This window comes from Siphateles boraxobius, unplaced genomic scaffold (assembly GCF_051911475.1).
Source record: "Siphateles boraxobius isolate OS27281-9 unplaced genomic scaffold, OSU_SipBor_1 12, whole genome shotgun sequence".
Taxonomy (NCBI): Eukaryota; Metazoa; Chordata; class Actinopteri; order Cypriniformes; family Leuciscidae; genus Siphateles; species Siphateles boraxobius.
Window position 1 is genome coordinate 12595051 of NW_027508722.1, and position 27644 is coordinate 12622694.

The window sequence follows — 27644 nt, forward strand, 5'->3', positions numbered from 1 at the left end:
TGTATGTATGTATGATGCATGCATGCATGTAGCCATGTATGTATGCATGCATGCATGTATGTATGTATGTAGGCATGTATGTTTGTATGTAGGTATGCAGGCATGTATGTATGTATGTATGTAGGTAGGTATGTAGGCATGTATGTATGTAGGCATGTGTGTATGTATGATGCATGCATGTATGAAGGTATGTATGTATGATTCATGCATGCATGTAGGCATGTATGTAGGTATGCATGTATGTATGTATATAGGCATGTATGTATGTAGGTATGCAGGCATGTATGTATGTGTGCATGTATGTAGGCATGTATGTATGTATGTATGTATGTATGTATGTATGTATGTATGATGCATGCATGCATGTAGGCATGTATGTATGCATGCATGTATGTATGTATGCATGCATGTATGTATGTATGTAGGCATGTATGTATGTAGGTATGCAGGCATGTATGTATGCATGTATGAATGTATGCATGCATGTATGTATGCATGTATGTACGTAGGCATGTGTGTATGTATGATGCATGTATGTATGTATGAAGGTATGTATGTATGTATGTATGTATGTATGATGCATGCATGCATGCATGCATGTATGTAGGTATGTATGTATGCATGCATGTAGGTATGTACAGTATAGTTGTGGTCAAAATGATTCAACCCCTTGAGATTATAATTTAAATGTGAGCTTTTCTTAAGATACAGGTTGTTTTATCAGTTTGGTTGCAAATTAAAAGTGATAATGATAATATATAATGTAATGCTTTTGAGTTATAGGATTTTTTGTTTGTTTGTTAATGTCATAATTATTCAACTTGCAGCCAACACTGCTGTTTTTAAGTCACTTATTTGTATAGTATGGTACAAACTAAGTGGTGGATGCTGCTATTTGGGAACACAGTCGTGTAAGATTATAATGAATTATCAATTATAATGAACCACTTTGACGACTGACTTTGTTCAGGGATTTCAGAACAACCAAAACAACATTTCAGATGCTGTGCAAAGAGATTGGCCCACTGGTTGGTCCAATTATGCCGTCCCATCGCAAAATCACATATTTTTCAGTTCGCATCGAGGAACTTATTTGGTAAATGTATTTCCATCGTAGTTTGTGCACGTGTTCTTATTGGATGAAAAGTTTATCTGACTCAATTGAGTGCCCAAGATTTTTATGCAAATTTTTAGAATGTATGCACAATTTGCCATTTTCCATACAACATATTTTTTTCTGCGATATCCCAAAATGCTAATAAAAATAGGTGGATGGAAACAGTAGCAGAGCCTTTAAAGTAGAAACATGTTGTGTCTTTATCTTTAATCAAATGTAAGACGCAGCAGGTAGAGGCTAAGAGAAATATAGGGCCTGGTTTCTGGGACAAAATGTTTATCTTCCACACAGTGTATTGCAAACTCTCATTCAGATCCGGCTCCCTTTCTTATACAGAACAACCATTTTATGATCCAGGCAATTTCCAACCGAAATTGCTCGTCTCTCTCGAAAATATATACATTAAGTTTTTCTGAACATCATGTTGGTAAAAGGGCTTGTGAGTGGGTTTCATGTTTACTGGATTTTTAGAACAACACATGCATGTGCAACGCTAAGACCTGTATTAGTTTCAACAGACCTGTCGTATTCTTATATTAAAGGAATATTTCACCCAAAAAAAATTTAAATTCTGTCATTTACTTAGGTTGTTCCAACACAAGATATTTTAAAGGCTATTGGTAACCAGACAGTTGACAGTGACCATTGACTTCCATAGTATTTTTTTCCCTATTATGGAAGTCAATGGCTACCATCAACTGTCTGGTTACCAACATTTTTTTTTTTATATCTTCCCTTTGTGTTCAACGGAAGAAAGAAATTAATACATGTTTGGAACAACTTGAGAAAGAGTAAATGACAAAAAATTTAATTTTGGGTGAACTGTCCCTCTAAGGTACACCGAGGCAAACAATGATGAATACAACTCAGAAAAAGATCTACTTGACTTTTTAATAAGTTATGCTCAATAGTGGTATTTAAAATAATTGAATTAGCTCAGGTCCAGGTTTCATCATCTCGGTTTTAATTTGGAGAAAAGTTTTTAAATTAGTAATTAATTTAGGGTGAAATTCCTTGTGTCTGCATCAATAATACATGTGGACAGCGCTGTTATCTTATTTAAGCAGGTCTGCATTTGGCACTGCTCTCTAATTATCATATTCATGAAGTAAACAACCATTGTGAATAACTTTTGACTAAGCCAATGCACTTACGTACTATGAATAATCCAGTTCAATTCTGGTACAAAATCTAATATATGTTAGGGATGAAAAGTATATCAGCTTCCAATCATAAGGTTTAGTTCTTCAGCTCACAGTAAGTCTACAGAAGCCAAATGCACACTAGAAGACTGAAGCGTGTCACAGCAACAGGTTTTTTTTTTTTTTTACAATATCATAAGACGACACATGGATGAGTGTGCTTGGGGTTTATTTTGCTCCAGCTTCTGTCACTCTTCCGCTCTGCTGCTCATCAGGACAGTGTGCACACATGACAGGCCAAAATCATTTTCAGCACCTCACTAGCGTGCATACCAGACAAGTGACTGTGTTGGACACACTGATCTGGAGCTTCTAGTTGCGGACTTAAATGAGCTTGAATCTTGTATTGTGCTCTTGCTGTATGCGAATGGATTTCTCACACATTGCCTGACCTGTTTGGACAACTGTATTAATGAAATTAACCGTTTTGTCTTTTTATTGTAGGGTAATGCAATCACTTATTTCTCTCTTCCAGGTGTCAGGCAGACATGACAGTTGGATCAGTAGCTGCAGAGATTCTGAAGTCCATCGGGTCCCAGGCAGAATTGAGATCCACAGAACAGAGTTTCTCTCCTGCTATTTAATGTGTGTATATTTGCACGTGTGAAAAACCTGCAGAGTTTCCGCAATAGACTACTGAACACTTGAGAGAGTGGTTTGTAAAATTTACTTTGTAATTCTACAATGAAATGTAACAGTTTAAATTTAAAATATTCCAGAATTTTTCCAAAAATAAAAATGTTCACAAAATTAAATTTAGTCCATTTTATTGTTTAGCCAGGTCATAACCAAGTCTCCAACCAACAATTTGCAGGCTACAATAATTAGGGGTTCTTTTCAAAACCTTTCTAAAGCTACCATCAAAAAATAGATCAAGACAAGGAAAAAAAATAAATGAGAAAAAAAAGCAAAACTGACCCCAACTGATTACAAACCCTTTGGAACATTTGTGATTTCATTAAAGCAAGAGAACTGATATTTGGACTTCTCCAATTCTTGGTTTTATACAAAAGCTACACAATGTTACATTTGATAAGAATACAATTGAAGTGATTAATTAGTGTTCTACACCATAAACTCGATAAAATCTTGGATGGATCATTACCACTATAACTCAACACTATGAGAGAGAAAGACAGTCAGTCGAAAGGAATACAAAGTTCTGCAAAATAAAAGACAAGTATCATAAAGCAAGCTAGATAAGTACCATTACAGACTGAAATATCCTTTGAAAAATAAAAAGTAATAAAAAGTACAGGCAAGGCTAAGGTTGAAAATTCCATCTTAGGATTTGCTTTTTGGGCTTTTCTTCTGTCAATCACACCAAATTCTGACCGACTAAGACCAGAACAAAAGTTTTACTTCCATGTGTTCCCATAGGAAACTCAGCTTGTATTAGTGTGTCAGGCACTTTCAGAGAAACTAGCCCACTCTCTTGAGCCCGCTCAACAACTCTACAGGCCAAAATCACAATGCAGGTTCATTCAGATCAGACGATGCAGCTGCAGCAGAGAGAAAAGAGGGGACAAACAGATTAGAATCCCATTAAACGCACATACAGGACTGTAATCAATGCAGACGCAGCTCAGATTAGTTCTGCTACCGGCGTGCTTTACTCCAGCCACACACAGTGCGGTCAGCACAGATCAAACACAACCGGCCTGTCGCCAATCAGGCAGGCGCCTTGGTGCCTCACCTAAAAAGTCATTGTATTTACAGATCGGTATCGAACCAGGCCAGCTGATTGCTGTCGCCCGGTGGGAGGCCGTCGATCAGGTCCTGGGCGTGGCCGAGGTCGGGAAGGCCGTCTACAGGGTAATCTGGGCCGGGGTGGTGCCCACCCATCTCGTGCTCCATCATGGGATCCATGCCCATGGCATCCTGCCCGTAACCTCCGGAATGGAAGGAGCGGTAGCTTGGGTCTGGAGGACGAGGGGAGTGGATGGGAAGTGGGGGGAGCACACACACACACACACACACGCGTTAGAGGAAGCATATTAAACAGGCAGTTTACAATAGCACAACCTCAGACCCACAAGACCAAACTCAACTGGAAACTGGCATTCTCCATGAATACTGTACACTCTGGTGCCCCACTTCAGAGCTTCGAGGACTATTAGATGTTTGATTATCTGGCATGGTGATTTTGTCTTGCCCAGCCTCAATCCAATCGTATCCTATCAAATTGTACTGTTAATTCTGAAAGCTGAATTTAAGTCAGTGTAGTATTTTTATTATTACTATTTTTATTTATTTATTACTGATTTGTTGAAATCGCATGTGGGGTGAATATTTCCAAAATGGAAAAAAATTGTCAATTTAGTCAGCCTTTAAGTCCAAACTTATATGAATGACTTTCTTCCATAAACCACAAAAGAAAATGTTATCCTAAATGACTTCACTTTCATTGCATAAAAGTAATGAAAGTGAATAGTGACTGAGGCTGCCCGCTTCTAACATTATGCCTAACATTTCATATTGTGAGGAGTCACGGGTTTGGAATATGAGGCGTTACTTTTTTTTAAGAGTTCCAGGCCCCATTTAGTGCCCTCTTCATGGAAAGTGCCAGGTGTGTTGAGCTCTAGGTTTGGTGGGTGAAGGCTGATGAAGCAGTGGATTAGTGCGCCTCACAGCCAGATGCTGAGAGCTGATCTCATTTCAGAGAATGATGAACCTACCATCCTGTCTGTAGCCTAGAGGCTCTCCCTGTGCACCGATGTCCAGCCCTAGATCTCCAGTCTGCAAACAAACAGGATCCATGAGAGAAACACTCACTTCAGCCTCTAATTCTGCATATATCAGGACTCAATGAGTTCCACAAATGCTTGAGGCTCATGAAAACAATAATGCTTTGTTAGAATCACCTGCCCAGTAAATTCACAAATATAACACCCACATCTGTCATAACAGATTCAGTAATGCACTGGGAATTGATAGGCTTAATCTACAGCAGGGCTCTGTGCCAGCGTTGATTGCAGGATTTAGCAGAGATGAGCCCCCTTACCTCGTTCCAGGTCATGGGCTCAGTTCTGAACAGAGAGCTGGTGAGCTCCACAGACAGTCGTTTCTTGTAGTCCTGGGGCTTATCCTCAGACATGCGGAACAGAACTGCAGCAGCGTACGTGGCTGTGGGCGAGAGATAGCAACGTTAGTGTGACCGAGAAAACATTCGAGCCAGCCCTGCTCACCTCAGCCGCTGCCTCCAGTGGAAAGCAGTGCAGAGCTGGGAAAACCAACCTGCATAGCGTTACGTATTCACACTAGCTCCTATTTTTATTCCGTGGAAGTTTTAACTTGTTTCTGCTAACTTTATCCTGATACATCAGTTGACAGTGACACTGTGCTGCCAATATTATATTTATTTGATGACTTTCTGCATTATTCTGTATGCAGACAAACACACATGCTTGCACACACTCACCAACGCCCTCGTTTCTGGAGTGCAAGAGCTCTGTGAGGGGAGCGGTGGCTCCTTCTGCCTCGATGGCCTCGGCTGCCTCCTTATCCTGAGCCAGCTCACACAGAACGCCTGCGGCCACACGCTGAATGTTCTCGATAGGAGAATACAGCAACTGCACAGACACACACATGTCAGACGGGATGAAACTGGTTCAGGAGATGGAAATATAACTTACTGGCAAAATGTTATTAATTCACTAAAATAGAAGCATACAGAGGGATAGTTTGGTAAAACAATAGAATAATAGAAGTAGAATGAATGTGCGGATGATCAATAGAACAAGCAATAGGCAGAACGATTGATTGACACTGATAGACTGAACAAATGAGCAAACAAACGAAAGAGCAATGGATCAATAGACAGATAGAATGAACACGCTGTAGATTGAATGATAGAATAAAGAAGTGAATGAATAAAACAGTTAATAGAACGCCAGAACAATACAGATAGAAGAAACTATAAATAGAACGAACAAACATGACGAATGATGGAAAAGACAAAGATCAACCAACGATAGGTAGATCAGTAGAAAGTAAAACAATAGACAGAACAAATGACAAGACAACAGAGCGAGTGAACTATCAGCGACTGACCTGAACAAAGAGTGGAATAGTGTTGAGTCCTCTGATGACAATTCTGTTGTGAATGTCTCTGGCTAGAATGTGCAGCGCTCCAGTGCAGCCCTCCACAATCTCCTCCATTCGCACGCCCTCCTGAAACACAACACACATGAACCTCATTCATCATGTCCTTCTGCAAGAAATATTCCAAGTGTATACTATAACTTCTACGCTCATGTATAAATGGATTACAACATCATTTCAGAACAATGAAATTACACAATTCAGCTGCCTTAAACCGCTGATCATGTGACCGTGACTCACCACAAACTGCTGCTGTGTTCCACCCATGGAGGTGCGTCTCTGAGTGTCCTGATGGGCCCTGACCAGAAGCTGCACCAGGCGGGGAATGGCACCCTGCTCTCTGAGCGGGGAGTGGTTGGCAGGGCACAGTGCCAGGTTACGGATCAGCCCAACGGTGGCCTGGGAGAGAATACAGGGAGTGTTCAAAGTGTTCAAATAAACCTACTTTTATTTATCTCTTCACTCCAGTTCAGGCACAATGCAAGCCACTAAAACACAGAAGTGATGACCTCAAGTCACTTACATACCTTAATGAGAGGCCAGTGTGAGGGAGGGTGGAGTAATTTGACCACCACAGGCAGCCCATAGTGCAGCCGCACTGCATTCTGGGCCATCTCTGCATCCTGGTGTCTGGATGTAAGGTGACGGAGAGCACAGATAGCCGGCTCAGTGATGTCCTCTCTGTCCCCGGCTCGAAGAACAGTGCGCACGAGGGCCTCGATGCCACCCACTTGGCACACCATCATCTTGTTCTTGTAGTTGTTGCAGGTGAGATTGGACAGGATTCCAGCAGCACACGTCACCACATTGATGTCATCCGAACCGAGCAACTGGACCAGGGTGCCCAAGAGCCCCTCCATACCCTCCTGTGGATCAAAAGGATCCAGAGTTGAGATGCATATCTTTCTTTAACCTAGAATTTGCATCCATGAAAAACTCAGTCCACGATTTTTTTTAGTCCCGCACACGACCAGCCACAGCCATTCGTAACATTTTACGACACGTTACATGAGGTTGTAAGCCTACCATGAGTGGGTAAACTGTTAAATACACAAAATCATTCCAGAAATGTTTGATAATTGCAGAATTCTGACGTCACAACAACAGCTGGGTGAAATGTACACATAGTGCAGGCATTACAACCAAATGTAGCATCCGTTCATGCTCCATCGACACTTTGATGTCCTAACTGTGTGGGGTCAGAGCTGGCTACAGCCCCCAACCCCCATCACAGACAAAGGCAGGAATGACTGTTACCTGCACATCTACTTCTGCTAAAGACGTCTTCTCCATGGAAACAATGGGGAGACAGAAAGAGAGGGCTCATGTAGGAAGAACAGAAGACAGTGTGTAAAAGAGCTGAGGGAAAGAAACCGAGACGGATCGGTACCTGTTTGGTGGCGGCGTCTGAAAGATTCCTCAAAGTCCACAAGCAGTTCTGTACCAGTCGCTGACTGGGGTCTGTGAGATGGAGGCCGAGTGCTTGCATGCCACCTGAAAACAGACAAAGCTTATTCAAACCATCCGAAATCCTCAACCTTACGCTATAATATACTGGACTAAACTGAAGACAAATGGTCTCACCAGCCTCAACGATGGCAGGTTTGTTACTGGAGCACACAGACAGCACTTTGAGCACTCGACTGGTGGTCCACAATAGTTTCTCGTAGGTGTAGGTCCTCATGATGTTGACCAGAGCCTGTGGGCCTCCGCTGGCCAGAATGATAAGCTGAAAAGCAAATTGAATGCGTTTACTCAAGTTTACCCAAGTTAGCATTTTACAGTCCATTCTGCACAGCTCAAACAAGTGTAACTTTGTTAATAAATGACCAAAAACAGGAAAATCACCAGAACAGAAATTACTACAAGTACTACAAGTAATATAGTAGCGCTGCAGGATTAATCAAAACAAAACTGTAATCGCAATGCAGCTTAGTATGATTATCAAATCGCAACGACTGATATAAATATGTGCTGCATGTTTCAGAGGGAAGTGTAGCAATGTGCTCCTTTACACGCAACCTCATGATCTATCTAGTGTTTTCGGTGTCTCAGAGCGGTTCACAGTAGAAGCTGCACCTCACAAACTCCATTCTGCATGGTCTCTGAGTTTGAGTCGCTTGTTATGTGCATTTGGGAACACATCTTTTCAACTTGCAATGATAAACCGGCTGTCAACAAACAGTTTTCCACCTAAATAAAAGCTCAATGGTTTAATGCTTGAAAAAAATTAAGACAGCCATAAATATTTAGAACTGTAATTGAGCAAATTGTGCAGCACAGCAAACCTGGAACATTTTTTCCCAAATTATGTGGCCCTATAATGTAGTCAGACATAGTGCCAAGAAGGCCAACATTGTGCAAATAAAGAACACTTCAAATCTAAAAATAGCAGAGGAATTTTGTTGCAGTGCTAAAATGATGAGTGATGTAAGAAAAAAAATAAAAAACACTCCGTAAACAAGTGAAGTTGGCCAAGCACCCTGCTGTGATGTGCCTAGCTTTGAGAAGTTTTTGCTGCTTACTTTGCTTTCCTGATTTCCGTATGCCAGAATCTGAAGGCAGTCTGTCGTGATGGCGAGGAATTTCACATTTGTTTTGTTTAACAAGGCCACCATTTTCTGCAGGCCTCCGGCCAGACGGACGGCCATCTTGGCTCCTTCCTGGTGCAGTAGCAGGTTGTGTAGAGTTGTAATGGCATAAAACAGTACAGAGTCCACCGGGGAGCTGAAGAGACCACAGCAAAATTAATTAGCACCAAACTACAGATAAATAATGGGATTCAAGCTTAAGCAACCAGAGAAGGTCTCGGTATGACACAGCCTGCTGGTCCTTGAACTCCAACACTCTACAACTTCCCGGATTCAAAAGATTCATAGGATATACATCCGCACTGTGGTTGTTATATGTCTGATTAAAAATACAGCATGAAGGAGAACCAACCCAAGCATTTTGACGAGGGCAGGGATGCCTCCCGATTTGAAGATGGCGAGCAGGCCTTCTCTGTGGTGGGAAAGGTTGTGTAGGGTGCCGGAGGTGCAGCGGGCCGTTTCTACATCACTAGTGTTCTGCATGGTCCTCACAATGGCTGACACCATCTGTGGGGATCGCATGATGGCGTGACGAGAGGCCTCCTTCTTAGAGAGCTGATGCACCATAACAGCTGCCTTATTAACCACCACCTGATGGAAAAAGAAACAAGCCATTAGCGCAAACCCACAGTGTCACAGCACTGGCTTTTTTTGACAATCTATCTTGCAGCCAACCTGATCCTCATCATTCAGTAGTTTGGTGAGCTCTGGAATGGCGCGGGTGGCCAGCTCTGCATCGTCCTGGTAGTTGATGAGGTTGACCACGGCGTGTTTGAGCATCTGTGAGGGCTCGGCCAGGCGCTGGACGTTGGTGGGGTGAGCAGTGTCGAACTGTGTGGAAGGTATCTGCATGCCCTCATCTAGAGTCTCTGGGAACATGGCCGCCCGGACTCTCTGGGCTCTGGTCATGGCGTACTGACCATCAATGTCTACAGAGAAGCAAAGTACTATATTAAGCAACTGACTTGTGCACAGTTACTCAAAATGACTTCAAAGATCTATTATGTCTATGAATATAATCGAGTGATTGTTAATTCCACATTGAAAAGATACAAACGAGCCAGTACAATAAGCAATTGTCTCAGTGCCATGTCTTACAACAACCCTTGTGAGTGCAGTTCATAGTTTAAATAGGCTAAATTAATTGTGTATTTTCCATTCCAACATTCAAGGGATTTTTTGGCTCTGTATATTAAACCCTTATTTTCCCCAAAAAACATTCTTTCCATAATTTCTCTGACATTTCAAACAATTTAAACATGAGACAATAGAATCGACATACCTGCTACCTGGTCCTGGTTGAAGGACTGGTTAAAGCCCTGCTCCCACTCATATAGCACCTGATTGTCCACATCTTCATCGTCTGGGTTGCCCTTGCCACTCAGGGATGGGGCAGTGGTTGTGGCGCCAGAGTGGATACCAGAGTCCAGGTAAGACTGCTGCTGCCAATGACTGACCGCAGCCTTGCGATCCGGCTCCATGGCCATGTCCAGCTCCATCAAGTCAGCTGCACATGAAAAATTACACAATTAATAGTTAATAGATAGTATTTAGGCAATAAAAAGTATTTAAAAATAAAAGTATTTTAACTCTTCAACATGTTTCTATAGTAAAATATTTTTGCCGTAACAAGCTGTGAAGCAGAAATGTTAGAAGAACTTACATTGGGTAGCCATGATTCTCTCACAGCCAAGGACAGCTTCCTAATCTGAAATACACACAGCACCATGGTTAATTTTACATTCGCAGTGCCAGCTCACTCTTCTCTCTCTCATATAGTCGACCACAGCTCAAACACATTCCAGAGAAGTCCAGCATGCAGCGCACACAAGCCCAAGTGTTCAGACTGAATGCTCTCTGTCTCCTAACCTGACTGCAGCTGGGATGAAAGAGTAAGGCAGGATATGCCGCACTACACACACAGCTACTCTTATTATCTGCAGGTCTCTCACGATACCCATGAACAATAAACACTGCTACAGGAAATCAAAGGTCTTTGTGATCATTCAGGAATTTCGGGGTTATTGTAGCAGTTTCTCCATTTATACTTCAAAACTGCATTTATCAGCCAGTCAATAAAAACAAATTTGGTCAAGACGTTGTTACAAAGTTATTACGTGACATATATAAAACAATATAAATTACATCAAGGTAACATTATCTACCGAGCTGACAACAATGTTGTTTTGATACAGTGACAATATTAAAATGTTGAGAAAACAAAAGCCATCTTTTTTTATCGGCAAAAAGTTTGAATTTATAACTGTGTAATTTCCTGCCATCACTGCAGATATTGCAAATTAAACCTTTTTTGCATTGAAGGTTCAAAGAAAGAAATATATTTTTTCTATACATTTCAAAACAAAATGTAATTTTCCGATTAAACACAGTCCTGAATATATCAGGACTCACAATGACATTTCTGGCAAAAAATACCCATATACAAATCCATATTTGGCATTTTGCAAAGTCATTCCATCACAAGCATGATAATAAAGCTTGAACTAGAAGTGTCATTCCAAACATCCACCTCCTCCTCTAAGCCATTCACTAGCAAAAGAGATGCTAAAGGTTTATATGACCTTCAATAATGTACTCAGCCAGAAACCTCACCGTCAAAACAGCGTCAATATGCACGACATTCTTTGCCGATTGCCCATCAACGCCGGCAGTTAACACCTACTGAAACGATACTGAATTCAGTGTCTTAGTCCGGGGGGCCCCAGCCTCCTTCCCTTTTGTGAGGCCTCCTCCTGAATTACCATAACACAAGCCCCAAGCCCACCTCCTTTATTCAGATGTACAACACCCCTCTCCAAGTCAGCAGGCAGAATGCAACCCCTCTCCGAGACATCCAACATTCACATGTAGCCTTGAGACTGAAACTGGCTGCCCATGCCTCTCCATTGTGTTGGTTAGGAAAACATACTGTTCCTCTCAGTAAAACAACTCCAAAACACAAACATGTTGCAGCATGTGAAAAGGTCACTCGGAAGAATGTTTCAGCAAGCTCTCATCAACATTTTGCTGTTCTTGTTCAAGAGCTGTTAGTATATGTCAAACAACACCGCAGGAGGCTTAGCTTTATGACGCAGCAAGGACTTGGCAATTATTCAGAGAAAAACAACTTTCCTGTGCATTCGGCTCTATTGTCTCGCACACATTCACTATTGTCAGGATTTGGCTCTCGAATGCAGCCTCAAAGTTCAGGAACTGAATTAGGTCAAGTCAAGAAAAGCTAGACTGGAATATAGAAGTGTTTGGTGTTGCACACTCTATCATGGATAAACTTAAACTATTCAGAAATAATGGGGCTATACAGTTATAACACAACAGATTGAACACTATGGCAACAAAATAGTGATGCAGGAGACTTTCATGAGCATATTTTGTGCACAAAATAAGGATACAACAGGTAAGGCAACTAAAACAGGTAAGCATGTTAGGCGACTCAGCTTTCAAAATCAATTTTCAGTTTTATCATTAAATTCACACAATAAATGTGGTTATGGAACTCTTTAAAGTCCCTGTAAAGTCAAAATTAAGTATGTGTTCTGAGTTTGTCATATCACAGAAAAATGTGTTTAATTAGCCACCCAGCCAAATTTGAATGATAAAAAAGGTGGCAAGTACATAAAATAAGCTATTAAAATCTTGAAAAAATTAGCAATAGCTCTGCTCTCAAATGCTGGTCCGCTGGCTGCGCTGAAACCACGCCCACTCGCGGTAAAGCTGCTGTTGCCACCATAGACACTCAACTGTCACCCGCTACAGCCGGAATGGATGCTCCTAGCAGCTTATTAGGTTTTACCAAGCCATATATGTTTGAGCCCCCAGAGCCTGAAGTAGCCTAACCTACTATAATTATAACAAGCACACAAGGCGACTTACACTCATTGGTGGGCACGCACTGCCGAGGATGGCACCAGTTGTCGGCACGACGGGAGGATGAAGGCCGAGGCGGGAGATAGTCGGTTCGGCCCCATTCACCAGTAACAGCGGATTATCAGTGAATCCCAGTTGTCTCAGACGAAAGTTTATAAAACTATCCCGTGTAAAATGATCACTACAGAGGCGGGTGTTAGCTGTGATCCTCAGCTCTCCATCAAGGTGGCTCTTCACAAAATTAATCCACCTCTTCTTAATGTGATCGTTTTTAGGAAATTTAAATAAGGACACCGATCTGTTTTGTACGTGATCGCATCCAGGTAGTACGCATTTCCGTGACGAAGACATAGCTAACTAGCAAACTGTAGGCTGTAGTAACTAATAATAGTACTGACAGTAACTCTCGATTGAGCGCCAAACTGATTCGAATGTGCTCTATTTATGTTGTTAGTGGAGCGGCCAGCCTCAGGGGCTCCAGTGCGTCAATTAGGGGCGTGTCCAGGAGCTCAGGGGCTCCAGTGCGTCAATTAGGGGCGTGTCCAGGAGCTCAGGGGCTCCAGTGCGTCAATTAGGGGCGTGTCCAGGAGCTCAGGGGCTCCAGTGCGTCAATTAGGGGCGTGTCCAGGAGCTCAGGGGCTCCAGTGCGTCAATTAGGGGCGTGTCCAGGAGCTCAGGGGCTCCAGTGCGTCATCGAGCCCCGTTTTAGACCCAACCAAAAAATCTGGAAATTTTTCAATGATGAAAAACTGTTTAACGGTCTAACTCCACAATTCAGTACTTCACAGTTCACAGTCTTTGTAATATGTTTTAGCAATACATTTCTAACATTTATAATGTGTTTAGAATTTTTTTTTTTAATTGCCTTCACAGGGACTTTAATGTGGTGTGAATCTTCACTTGCCTCACGATTACATTCGATTGCAATTCACAGGGTAACGAACTATAGAACTATTCGATGCATCAGGATGCGTCTGTAGAACATATACAATAAAAAAAAATCTAAATTTACATCTATTTAACAGTGTTATTCAGGGAAGAAATACAGAAATAATCAAATGTAAAAAAAAATATAGGCTATATAAATAAATATCCAAGTATAGATCTAATCGCAATGCATAGTTTACTAATGATGCATAATGCATATTTTATTGTATACAGCAGAGCTCGATGGCCCAGGGTCAGCTTATATGACGCTCAAGACAGTTGACGGAACTGTCACTTACCTGATCGGACCAGTGCTGAATTGTCATCATTTGCACATGTTTTTAAGCCATGCTAACTTAAATATTCAAGTGCAAGACGACGTGAAAGAGCACTCAATTCAATACTCAGTCTCTGTGTGAGAAGCTGTGTGTGCGGAACACACATCCGTAGCACGTGCACAGAAAGCGGCCTGTCAGACTGATGAAAGTTGAATGGAATTATCTTTAAATTCTTGACATTCCCACAAATTTGTCAAAATGCCTGTGTTGGCAAGCAGGCTATTCTTGTAAACAGTCTGTTATGTCTAAAGTGAACGCAAGCGATTGAGAAATAAAAAGCATGTGTACAGTATCAGTATATTGGATCCTTGCATTAGGCCTATGTCTTAAAGTGACAGCAGCCTAATATTCCTACTGCTGTCTGTATTATTAATGTTAATCAAACTACTAAGGGTGACAAAAAAAAATCACTCACTGATCTTGACTTACTAACTTTTGTAAATTAAGAATTAATCATTATTTAATTTATACAATGAAGATTATATGAAGTGTTTTACATTTGGTTTAACTTCTCTACCTGAAAAATACTGTTAGACCTACCTGAAAAACATGAATTGCACGGTTCATTTTTATTTATGTTTGTACTATTGTATTTATGCTATTGTTTTTAACAATATTTTAAATTTGTATGAGTTAGGCTAGTAGTTTTTAGTGTTATAGCCTTATTTAATGGTGGGGCCAGTGAAAATTTTGGCAGGTCAAGCAAAAATTTGAACCTCCAGAAAAAAATTCTTAGAAATTTCTGATCCCTGTTACAAATAAAATGATTCTTATTAAAAGCTACAAAAGTTTAGTCAAGAGCAGCGAGTGATTCTCTACTTTTTTTGTTTGTTATATTAAGACAATGGATCTAATATAATGTTACAAATTAGATTTTTACCCCAACTGTTAACGATTAACTTAAGACATAACCAACAATGTTTACGTGAACAGTTGCCAAGACAGATATTTTAAATTGATTCTGTTCATTTGACCGTTAGAGCATGAATTGCTGCTAAAGAGAACTGAATTTAAGATTGCATGCTGTCTGAGAGAGGTGTCTTTGTGTGCATGATTCAGGTGTGTCAGCGCAAGTAGCGCTTTGAGATATTTTTCGTGGCTTATTGAAAATATTCTTAATTTGCTTATTGGCGCTTAATTCAGTTCAAAATCAAGCATGTCCTGCACCTTTTCACATTCATCATTCATGCATGTAATTTTCGTAAAAACAGAAACATCAGACAACTGATTTGCTTCCAAAGGACATATGCAAATTATTAATATCTAACAAGAGTAGCCTACTTTATTTACGATAAAACAGCAAATCAATATGTGTTATAGTCCTATGTAAGCACATTTTTAAAAATAGATTATTTTGTTTTTATCAGAATTGGTCACATCAGCATCATGATGCATCGTATAAATTATTATATAACACAGCTCTAGACAAATCGCTATAGTTCAAATCACAAATTAACATTAGAAGGCAAATTGAAAGAAACAGTATGACTTAACCTGTTAGTGATGTCTAATGTATGTTTATATAAATATTTCATAAAATGTTATTACAGCCACAGTTTCAACAATGAATTGGAATTGAACAATTACATTAAAAGGTTGTAATAAAAACAGGCTAATGATCAATTAAATTTTTGAATACAACTAATTATTTAATTTATAAAATGATTAAACTATTGGTTGTGTCTATTTTGCATCACTATACCAAAATCAAACTGTAGCGCAGCTCAACAGTAAAACCAAAAGAAAGCCGTGTTGTGAACGCTTTAGTTTTACGAATGGAAATCTCACCTGGACCAACAGAGGGGTGCCAAAACAAACCCCTGGCCCATGAGAAAAATGGAATTGACACTCAAAGAAAACAAATATCTCAATCCTGTGCAGCTCCACGTCGAACCGAGTCAAAATGACAAGGTCAGCTCTTGTGATACATGCGGCAATAACGAGGACAGTTCCTCTAGGAGGCAGCTTTCAGTATTCTGAATGCAGAGCATGGAAAGCGTGTTTGATAAGGGGATGTGTAAAACAGTGCTGCTGTGGCACTCCGCCTGGGGCTGCTGAGAGTTTCACAGCAGTCAGCCAGTCGCTTGGTCTGTGGCTCACAACATCTGGAGTCAATTGGAGAGATAAACCCAGCAGCATTCTGGCTTTAAACCCCCTGCGGTATTACAGCTCGCTTTCGCACGCAACGTGAGGTGCCAACTGAGCCTCAGCCTCCAAGAAATCCCACACACAAGCTACACTTAATCAGTTCCCTTGCACGCAGTCAATTGAGATATATGGAAATAAGTCCTGACAAACCACTACAGGTTAGTCTGTGTCACTGATGAGGTCATGCTGGATATATTTAGATGATCAAACTGACTCAACCCTTTCAAGAGCTCAATTGCTGGGTTACACAATCATGGGAATGGGCAGTGTGATAATACAATGACGAAGAGAAAAGCATCTGGGTGAGCGCTTCTAAAGTTTACTCTAGCTGAACTTAACTAGTTTCTTTATTACAATACACAGATAGACTGGCTTGGGTATGAAGAATCCCAACCATAATAACAAACATTCGTGTGATTTTCACTGCCGGGCCAACATGCACATCTGAAACCAATCTGAATGTTTTGGTACCTCTACTGGGTGGAACATGGGTGGACTTGGCCACACGGAAAAATGGGAGGGGGGAGGAAAGATGTATTCTGTATCCGCATAGAGATCTACCAGAAAGGCTACTTACAACCACAAGACAATAGCCTGGAGTGGACCAAACTCTCGTGTTTGCTCTCAAAATTTTGCCATTAGATACTTCATCCCCAAGCAAGTCTGCATGAAATTTTGCATTGAAATAAGTGTAAAGCCAAAACCAGAATGCAGTTTAAATATTATTATTATAAAAAAAGTTAATTTAAAATGCACTTATGTAATTCACACGCACATGAGCGCACCTGGTCTTTGCATCTATAATGAAAGTATCTGGCATATGGTACTAAAATAGATCAGCTACAAAAAAAGGCAAAACAAACAGCAAAACCCTGTGCCCATTCCACACTCCACCACGGGCTTCTGCAAAGAAACATGAGGAGGCTTGAGAAGACTGGGGCATTTGTTTGTAATCCTTGGCATTCAAACACCATGTGAATTTAAATACCACCCAAATGGCTTGGGCTAAGACGTGCCCGTTGTGACCAGGGGCATCCAGCTTAGATAGCGATTTCAACACCTCCATTCGATTTCAGAAATCTGCCTATTGTGTGCAGCATTTCAAAAGATCTTAGTTGCTAGCTCCCAGGAACACCCTATACTACACATCTGCTCCCAATGTGTCAACTGTGATGAGAGATGCTGTAACAGCCCGAGCCTGCGCACATGAACACAGAATACAGCTTGGCTCAATGTATTCTTACTGTAGTCAAAAACACACTATAGCCTCTCTGTACAACGTAAAGGACTACCCCAGACACTTCTATTTGGAGAGTTCAGGCACAAAGACTCAAAGAAAACAGTGGGAGAACATTGTCTCTATCAGACAGACAGTTCAGGAAAAGCTAAAACTTTCAAGTATTCTAAAAGTGCTGGCATGCTTGCTAATGCAACATGACTGCCATGCTGAATAGGTGGTGATGTATGAGAACTATCACGGGCATTTTATTAACTCAGATAGGGTCAAATTAATATCGATTGTGGTATAAAAAAAAAGCAAGTAAAAATTACTAATGCTTTCTTTTGAATGTTTTAGCACGATTTTCACCAAGTAAAAATCTACTTTAGTAAAATTTCTCAATTTTTAAGGGAAGTGTTTACACAATCTTCATTTCAGACACATTTAAACCGATGTATGTTACCGCACTGATATTAGCACAGCAATGCTCAATGAATGAAGCAACAGACACCATAGTCAATCACACAAACATCCTAAAACCTGTGCTTGCCACACTAACTTCAATAACAGATACTCTAAAATATCCAACATAACTGATTAAATACTCATATAGGCCTAAATAGCCTTTACTCAGTGCATAACATAACACTTGGACCGAATTTCAACATTTCCTCTCCAAATTCAGACCTATGCAAAGCATGGGAAAATTAAATCTACTCATACATTAAGTTAAAACAACCAAAAATGAGTAATGTAGTCCCAACACAAATTAAGTAACCTTCAATCTTACATATTTAAGTGGACTATAGACAATTAAATTACGTTTAATTAAATTCAGCAATTGTGTTGCTTTCACTCATTTTAATTAAGTAAATTGAACAAGCAGTAAAAATGTTTTTCCTAGTGAATTCTCAGAACATACCAAACCACCACAAAGTGTCATGGAGGGCATGGATTAGTTACTACAAGTAGGAATAAAAAACAAAAAAGACTTGAATATTGAATGTCTATGGAAAAGTAAGGAAGCTATGCATTCTGCCTAAAGTTAGACTCCAAGGCTGAGGTGGAGGAAAAGGCACATTTGTTTGGTTTTCGTTTTAAGCCACGTGAATCATTAACAAATGTACTGCCAGTTGTGCTTTCAGGGGCGGCTACGGTATCATATGTTGTGCTAAAAAATAAACCCTTTAACACTCAAATAAATACATATAAATCCACGCCTTTGCAGGAAGGAATGTGATAATTTCACACACTGCATATTAGTAAAGCTTGAGTCAGACGGGTGTAATGTGAAGGAGTGATGTACGGGTCCGCAGAGCCCGATGATCCCCACCCCCATCAGCACGAGCTCCAGCAGAGTCAGGTTTCACCCAAGCTCCTCCTCGACTTCCTCTCAACGGACTAACACTTTAAATGCCTTTGTTTGTTTCTTACTGAGAAACTTTGATATGGGTCATGTTTACTACCGCGTGATTTTACTAAAATCATAAGCGTTTATAACTCAAGGTGATACTGCTGGCCAAGCATTTGAGCTGAAAATGTTACTAAAAACTTACTGTCTTCCAGATTTTAGTAACTTAAGTCACAAAAAAGTCAACATCTCGGGTTCAGTAAATATGCAACAACGAGCTTGATAAGTCAACAAAAAAGACAGCTAAAGTTAGTTTATATTAGTTAACCAAAGCCTAACTTTTAATCTAATACCGAAACGTTACCACATCCCCGACTTTAAACAAACACAGAATTTAAATTGCGGTCAAACCAAACCAACTTTTGCGGTTGCATTTCACTGTGAGAATTCGCAGAGAAGTTAATAATTCGTGTAAAAAGGAGACTAAGTTAATATCCAGATGAGTTGTTGGGTGATTTTACATGGTCTCCACAAAACACTTTCCCAGCCCTAAAATGCTAACCAAGCTAACACCAAATGCACTTACGTTAAATGTCTTTACTCCAAGTTTCAAATACACATGTTCTGATACATTAAAACGCCTACAGAATAACAGTCGAAAAAACCCCGCGTTTATATGTAACCTTAGGTGGATTTTGGTCGTGATTTTGCAGCAAACCTATCCAGTGGCTGATGATCTCCTCCTCATTCCCCACAGCTGCAGAGAGACATTCCCTCCAAACGTTCCATACAATAACTAACAACACCTTTTATTGGCGAACACTTACCTGTATCAAAAGCTGTATATTCCCTTTTCGCGTTTCAGTACGTAAACACGAATAATGGCGACAATCCGTTGAGAAATTTTGAGTGAGTAACCCGCAGCTCCTGCTGAGAGTGAATGTGTGCGCGAGGACTCCGCGCTCGCGCCGCAGCAGCACACTGGGAAAGATGGCGTCACTCCATGTGTGCGCGAGCCAATATAAAAACTCCTACCCATACTATATCCTGCCGCCTTCCGGAAAACTAGATCCCGTGCTGCTGGATTTTTATTGAAAAGAAACCAAAAGCGGTTTCCATACCCCAAACCGATTTACAGATATACAATTGAGGAGTGTTGGATATGGCTGCGCGCTGAACGACCAGAATTTTTTAGGGAGTATGTAAAATAAGGATTCGTGCGTAGGAATACACTAGCTACACGGCTGTGGTGCGGCAAGGGGGCGCACCTATTCATTAAGTTTTATGACTCTCGCAATAAAGAGAGTGTGTAGTCTTGACGGGAAGCAACGCGACAAGAAGACTAGCCTAATATCATGAATTTAAAAAAAGAAAAATCTTTGTGGAAATAAATGTCATTAAATCTTCCTAGCAAATGGGAGCTAAAATTGGCTCGGCGGTTTAGGTTTTAGAGACGGAGGAAGTTTTTCCATCTATCTCCCCATAGAACAATGCAGCGAGGATCGGAAAACTACTGGATTAAAACACTGAGACATTTTACTTATATATGCTAAAATATCCATCCCTTTAATTATATAGGCTATTGTATTTACCATAATTCACAACTAGAAGAGCTCCGAGGACATATTTTCGGCTGCAGCATATTGTTGGTTTCACGAAAGGGAATATTCCATGACGTTTAAACCCCTGACAATGACTATAAAACATTTGAAATGACCGTACATATCTAATACATGGCCTTTCAACGTGCATATTTTGCGTGTTTACAAAACACAATTGGTGTCGTGACTGTGTGGAGCTGTCATGTTGGGACTGGTTCTTACCTCAACTCTTCCCTGAGTTCCCATGGAAAAATAGAGAGGAGGGGCTGAGGAAACACAACAGTGCCAAAACACATTTGGACCATATTATGGCTTAATAAAATCATCTTTAATTGTCACAGTATTGACATTAATTATGGTATTTTGTACACATTGTTATGTCAACATTGTCATTGGTTGCCCCTTTGTTTGGACCCCTTGTGCTCCATTCACTTATTGAAATCTTATTGAGGATAGAATACATTATATTTTATTTCAATTAAACACAGTTTTACATTGATGTCCAGTGATTTCCCCTCAGTCTATGACATTAAAAGCAGAACAGCTGTATAATAAAGCTGGTTTATTTTGATATGCATGCAATGTTGTGTCCACTGGATTCAAAATGCTATTCAGTTGTAGTTCAATACTCACATTCACCCTCACATATTAAATAAACATTAACCCCATCAAGATTTTTTTTAAATTTAATTTCATAAAATGATATTTGAATGTTTTTTACATTTACAATATTTATTAACTGCAGCCCAGATATTTTTATTCCTATAAAATTATATGATCCTCTCTTTTGAGCTCTTTTAAACAGCCAAGCTATCTAGATTTAGATTCTAAATAGCTAAATAGAAATATATCTACAGTTTGAAATGAAATGTAGTACTATATATATATATATATATATATATATATATATATTAAATTGTGAATGCTAAGAAAGCTAATACAAATAAAAATAATAATTAAATTGAAAATATCATGACTGCAGTACATAAGCAATTATTTCAGTGCATTTGACAGTTTTTCCAATTAACTCATTTCTCTCTCTCTCTCTCTCTCTCTCTCTCTCTCTCTCTCTCTCTCTCTCTCTCTCTCTCTCTCAACAGAAGACGGTAATTTGTTCATACTGGACTAATAATAAACATGTTTGCATGCATAGAAGCACGGCTTGTATTTTACTTTAACACTGCAGTCACAACTAATTAATTATATAAAGTTAATATTCTGTATATTATATTTTAATTCATCATACATTTGTAATATTCAACAACAACATTCAAAAATATTACAATTCCAATTAGCTACAATCTTCTTCATGAAATAACTTCATATAACATAACTTTTGCTGTCTTCTTTTATCCTTGCTCCACATGTTGTAAGCGTAGTGAAATAGGCTGTTGATACATATCATAAATGAGTTATTATTGTTTATAAACTTGAATTGTATGTAACTCCAGCCTCCATCAGAAGGATTGACTTTGTTCTGTTAAAACATATTTAAATTAAATTAAAAAAAGTAAAAAATGAAAAAGTGAACCTCAGCTATTTGCACTTTGCTCCTTAACATAGTAACATCAACATGTAGTAAATAAGGGCCAAGAAAGAAAAAAAAGAACAAAAGAACTGAGTCCTTCTCTTTCACACATAAGCACACATCAGGATTACATATGCATCTCCTGCCTTCTCCCAGTAGGATCAAGCTGTGAAAAGAAGTCACAGGTCTTGCGCATAGCCAGGAGTGCCGGTTTACCTAAAGGAGAGCCGAGGTCACGTCCCGCAAAGCTTTGCTCTCCTACTGGAGTGTGTGTATATGTGTGTGTGAGAGAGAGGGTGAAAGAGAGAAAGATATAGTGGGTTTATTTAGAGAAAGGCAGTATTTTCCCTCGGGAAGCCGGAGGAATTGAAGCTGTGTGCTGAGGGGAGGGGAACCTTTCTCTGCACGTGAATGAAAGGGGTGCGCTAAAACCCACTTGTGTGCTGGCATGATTGTCTACCATGACCCCGACTTCACCAAAGGTCCTGAACCCACATCCTGGCTGTCACAACAGAGTCAGCCACATCCTGTCCGGATCCTCAGTACCAACACGGAAAAGAGCAAAAAAAAGTCTTTACATTCACTCGTGTTACTGAAATACTTTGCTTTTAGGTAAATAAATAATGGCATATTAACATGACACTGATGTTAAAGGACTCTGTAAACCCAACAGCACAGAAGATGAATGTGCATCTTGTTGAGACAATTTTATTAAATTGTGTTAATTATGAAACTCTGTTCTAAATGTTATATATTTTATTATTAGTGTCACATATACTCAAACCAAATGATTTATGTGTCTTAGCAATCATTTTGTTTGGTTGTATGATTTTTGAACATCCCATGGAAGAACAGGTTTATAGGCATCAGTTTGATCATTTAATTATTTTGGCTTCATTCAATTTATTGCTAAGAGTTTTCAATCTCAATCCATGGCACTGTATTATTGTTGTAGAAATGATAAGTTCAGCAAATTACAAAATGATGTTTAGGACCAGACTTTAATAATATAGAACTGAAAAACAAAAGGATATCCCGCACACTATCAATACTTACAAAAAAGTATCCAAAAATATATATTAACAATGTTTCGGTTTCATGACCTTCATCAGGCATATACTAATATAGAACTGAAAACACTGTCAGCAAAATGGAGACCAGGAAAAATCATTACTTTTAAGAACACAAATTGTTGTAATGGCTGAATAAAAATAAAAATAAACTAACAGGAAAAAATAGCTTTTTATTAGTAATTAATGTTCAGCAATAATTGTTGGTTTGCCCAGTTTGAAAGACGCATTACACATAAAAAAAAAGGCATTGCCTATAACACAGAACATACCTCACATGTAAAAAAAACAAAAACACTGTTATTATTTTAAAATATGTTCTTTGATATTGCAAACATTGTGGAGGAATTGTCTTAAATAAACATACAAGATTTTATTTATAAATATTTACATTCCATAATTTAAAGGAGAGAGTTTTTAAAATAATAGAACCTTTTTAGAAAACCAAAGAGAGAGAATTCACATTTAATATTAAATACAACATCTACAAAACATGTTTAAGATTTAGGACTGGAATTTAGAAAGAACCTAAAACAATTTCAAGCGATATTCTTTGTGGTGAAAGGTCAAATAAAAACACCGACCCATCACTACGCTTGTCAGATCATTTTAATTGCAAAATACCATATTTCATGCTCAAACAATGAATATAAATTTGAGAATTTGAAAGCATTTACATACATTCTCCCAGCACATTAACAACAGTCAGTCACAGTGAAAAGAAAGAAAAAAAATTAGAAGCACTAACATCAGTCTTTTTATTTAATAAAAAAGGTACAATCTTTATTTTATTTAAATGCAAACATACACAAATAGCAATGTCAAATAGCATAAATGCCTCCCTCAGTTTATGTTCTGATTAAATCGCAACTTTTTCATCTTAACTGTTTAACTGTTAAATCACAGAACGCCAAATATCCAACTAGCCTCAGACATTTCAATGTAATCTCATGCACGTAAACAAATACAAAGCTTCTTTTCAGCGCGCCGACTCCAAATTCTCTTCAAAGGCTCTCCGCTTTGTAAGGTTGCACAGGCAACAATATCTGTGTGCGGACCAGCCCCTTTTGTGTCCTGGTTCATTGTGAGGTTCAAAAACACAGACTAAAGACTTGGTTTGCCACCCCCATTACATTCAGCCCTCCACTTTTATTCCAACTGGTGCTATTGAAATCTCTAATACCGAATAAAGTTTGGGATCCCCAGATCAATGCGGTGTAGTGCATTGTGATTTTAAAATGGAAAGCTCCTCGTGAACACAGCATTAGAACTTCCAGAATTTTGAATAAATACCTCTGCATACAAAAATGTGAAAATGTCAGGGAAAAGAAGAAAATAAAATGAGTTTGAATAGATCATTTTGAGTTCTTTCTAAATAGATGTGTCTTCATTAATACAATTATTTTTATAGTCCAATTGTTTGCATGTTAAGAAACAGTCAAATATCAAGACATTTTATTAATGCAACATAAAACAATTTAATCCCAGTATTGCTTTTTTATTTTACCCTCGGTGTCAACATTTTTATTATAAGCTTCTTACAGTGTTGCTAATTATCTGGCAAATTAAGCCTTGCTAAAATGCACAAAAATAATAACAATAGCTTTATATTTAATATTTTTTTAGTTTGAGCATATTGTCACTTAATATTTTAAAGGACAACACAAAAAATAATTATTTCAAACAATACAGGTATGCTTTCAAATTTCACCTATTTTATTAACCTGTTATTATCACTGCAATTATTGATGTTTTTGATGATGATGATAATAATAATAATAATGATGATGCTCTGTCAATTGTTTTTGCAATTTTTCACCAACATTTATTAGTTCTGACTGTCCCCCCCCCCCCCCCCCCATTAATCTCCCCCGAAGCAAAAGAAAAATAAATCAAAGAACGGTTAAAAGATGAAGAGTGTAATGACATCAATAAACACCAACTAAAAATCGTATAATACACATCAGAGCGTTGAACACATCTCCATCAATTTTCTCTTTTCTTCCTGCTCTTGCTTATGCAGAGATCAGCCTTTTATCCTTTCTTTGTTTGCAGAAGTTAGAAAGGGGGGGAATACGTCTTTGAAGACATATCAGAATATAGGCAAGTGACTGTGCAGTTTGTTTTAGATAAATAGAGGATTCAATCATGATGCAGATTTGTAGACGATACTGAGGCGTCTATGTCTAATGTCCTGGTGGCATATTAAGCTTTATTAAACCTCATGAAATGATACAGAAATGGCTGCTGCTCGTTGTTAAACCATCCATGAGCTGGGCTTGTAGACAGCATATAATATAAAAATGAAGCTATGATGCACAAATGATTAAATACGCTTTGAATTGCAACGGACGAAATCCAAACTGATCTGAATTATGATCTGGGATTTATAGATAACATACTTATAGATATATAATATGTAAAAACAACAGCCACATTTAAAAAAAATGCACAGTATTATTTCTGCAGGATCATGAATAGAATTTCGAGCAATATTGATATTAAAGGTGAATGTCACATTAGATTTAAATTAAAATTTTTTAAAAGGATGTTATTTTTTAATTTAATTGCAATTCTTTCTCTTTTTTTTTAGAGTGGTGAATTAGTGCTTAAATACCGACCATCAGACACCTTGATTTGAAAACACAACAAGCTCCATCGTCTGCAAGGAAACTAAAACGTGCAACACATCAATTCAGAGGAAAACACTGAAAACAGCTGAATCAAAGCCAGCTTAAAAAGACATAATAGTGTGCTTTGAGGGAGGGTGAGGGAAAGAAAGGAAAGAGAGAGAAACGGGCGGAATATAATCTCATCATGCAGCGTCCACGGTACCTATTTACATTGAATGCAAAGAGGGCACGTCTGCCTGCGCATCCCTGCTGCGTGGACTGAAAAGCAGGAACAAATCAAAGACACAGCTCATCTGTGTTTATATTTTCAGACAATGAAAAACCAACTCTTTGTATAAATACCCCCCCCCCCCTTTATTATTTTATAAAAGCCCCCCCCCCCCCCCCCCTACACAACCCATTCAACAAATCCATATATACTCTATCTTCCTCAGAAGCATGGATAATTAACATCGCTTGCTTATTTTTTAAAACTAGTTTTTGAAGGCTTATAATTATCTGCCGATTTTCGAAGTGACACTGTCGCTGGTTTGGTTTGCAACAGATATGCTTCCTTATTGTCGCCCCATAGAGACAATCACAGATCATGCAAGGATCACATCAAAAATGGTCTTCACATCACACCTGTCAGCTGATATTCTGGATTATATCTGTCTATAATGTCTTCTGCAAAGAACTGTGATACCCGGGAGCACAATGACTCTCAGCACACGCACACACACACACAGACAGAGACATACTTGCATCACTCAGTCTGACCCCCCCCAACTCGTCCTCCATCTCCCCTCTGCAACATGCACAATGCTTCTTTCGTTCCCCACGCCAAACTCAGCTCAAGCTCGAAGTTTACAGCATCTCTACCACAATGATTTGCATTCTGCCCACTGGAATTGCGCCTGGATATCCTGAATTTTTCAGCTGTGCGTCACATGCATTTTTCAGATGGACTGACAGAATACAGACAGCACTGGCGGAATGACTGCTGTTTGTGTGTTCGCAGTGTTGTGTGTGTATGCATTTTTGAGAAAAGATGGCGTGCGTGTTTGTATGTGTGTTGCAAGAAGGCTGGTCCTTATGGCCGCATTGTTCTGAATTTTTGGAACAATACATGATATAGTCTTGTTAGCGTAGCAAATTTGGACTGTTTTGTTGACACTTTTGGTATTGAGCGAAAAACACAATATTTACACCCTCTGACCTTTTCAAACTCAAATGAGCTCTGATCATGAAATTCTAAACTACATGACAAACAATGTCTGATCTATAAGACCTGAAACAGAACCGTTTTGATGGGAAGGAACACAAGGCTCACCTTTCTTAGCTTGCTCAAGACCACTAGCATTGTGACATCCATCGGCCAATGCATGCAACGGCACTGATTTCTCCAAAAGTACATGAGATCCTGCTCTTTAAAACATCGCACAGGCAAACCCAAAGAGGAACAAGCCTCTACCTATTTCATCTTAGATCTACTGCGAGCGAGGACCGATGCGACCACTGCTCCTCATGAGCTCAACTTTCATGTAAGCCGGCGACAGATGCAGCTTTTGGGTCTCTTTTGGGGGGCCTCTCCCCAATATTTTAAGCCCAATTTTCTATGGTTTGATTTAGAGACGATGGGCTTGATGCCGGGAGTGAGACAGCAGGCTCAGCGGGGGCCATTAGCCATGGTGTGGTGGCCGACATAAAAAGAGTTCAAGCTCCCGCAAGCAAAAGGAGGAGGGAAAACCCCCAAGTCTTCCTTTCCCACCTTCTCCTCTTCAGTAACCTGATGATGGTGCTCATAACAATGATAATCTTCACCCTCTATCAACGGACTACTAGGGAGCATGAATGGATCATTGTTTTTGAACTATAGAGTGTCAAAGTTTGCCTGACAAGCATCCACCATTCTTTATTTTTAATGTTGTGTAATGTGAAGGGTGCCAGA

At 39.4% G+C, this 27644-nt stretch overlaps 2 protein-coding genes across 10 annotated transcripts in view; one reads left to right on the forward strand and one right to left on the reverse strand.

The window, feature by feature from the left end:
* The window catches only part of ulk4 (unc-51 like kinase 4), a 231409-nt gene extending 228177 nt beyond the window's left edge, over positions 1-3232 (forward strand). For all 6 annotated transcript variants that reach the window (XM_077207698.1, XM_077207725.1, XM_077207715.1 and 3 more), the window contains one exon: positions 2795-3232. In XM_077207698.1, the coding sequence (XP_077063813.1) occupies positions 2795-2903 (109 nt within the window). In that variant the 3' untranslated portion in view covers positions 2904-3232. The remainder of the gene's footprint in view (positions 1-2794) is intronic.
* On the reverse strand, positions 3070-20080 carry ctnnb1 (catenin (cadherin-associated protein), beta 1). Of its 4 annotated transcripts, XM_077207844.1 has the most exons (17): positions 19710-20080; positions 10678-10722; positions 10297-10521; positions 9690-9943; positions 9367-9605; positions 8949-9150; positions 8008-8152; positions 7814-7917; positions 7681-7707; positions 6951-7289; positions 6664-6822; positions 6373-6492; positions 5741-5891; positions 5324-5445; positions 4998-5058; positions 4016-4241; positions 3070-3821 (listed from the first exon to the last, which is right to left on the reverse strand). In XM_077207844.1, exons 2-16 carry the CDS (start codon positions 10688-10690, stop codon positions 4033-4035), a joined length of 2370 nt encoding a protein of 789 aa, XP_077063959.1. In that variant the 5' UTR covers positions 10691-10722; positions 19710-20080; the 3' UTR covers positions 3070-3821; positions 4016-4032. The 4 variants fall into 4 exon arrangements, with proteins under 4 accessions (XP_077063959.1, XP_077063970.1, XP_077063978.1 ...); XM_077207855.1 differs by lacking the exon at positions 7681-7707; XM_077207863.1 differs by lacking the exon at positions 4016-4241.
* Between the last annotated feature and the right edge of the window lie 7564 nt (positions 20081-27644).

What these genes read in the sequence shown, in the direction of transcription:
- ctnnb1 (XM_077207844.1), bottom strand. An exon ending in CTATTCCACTCTTTGTTCAG is followed by an intron (nt 5,892 to 6,372) that starts GTCAGTCGCTGA and finishes GTGTCTGTGCAG; the next exon opens with TTGCTGTATTCTCCTATCGA. An exon ending in AGCCCATGACCTGGAACGAG is followed by an intron (nt 5,059 to 5,323) that starts GTAAGGGGGCTC and finishes GTTTGTTTGCAG; the next exon opens with ACTGGAGATCTAGGGCTGGA.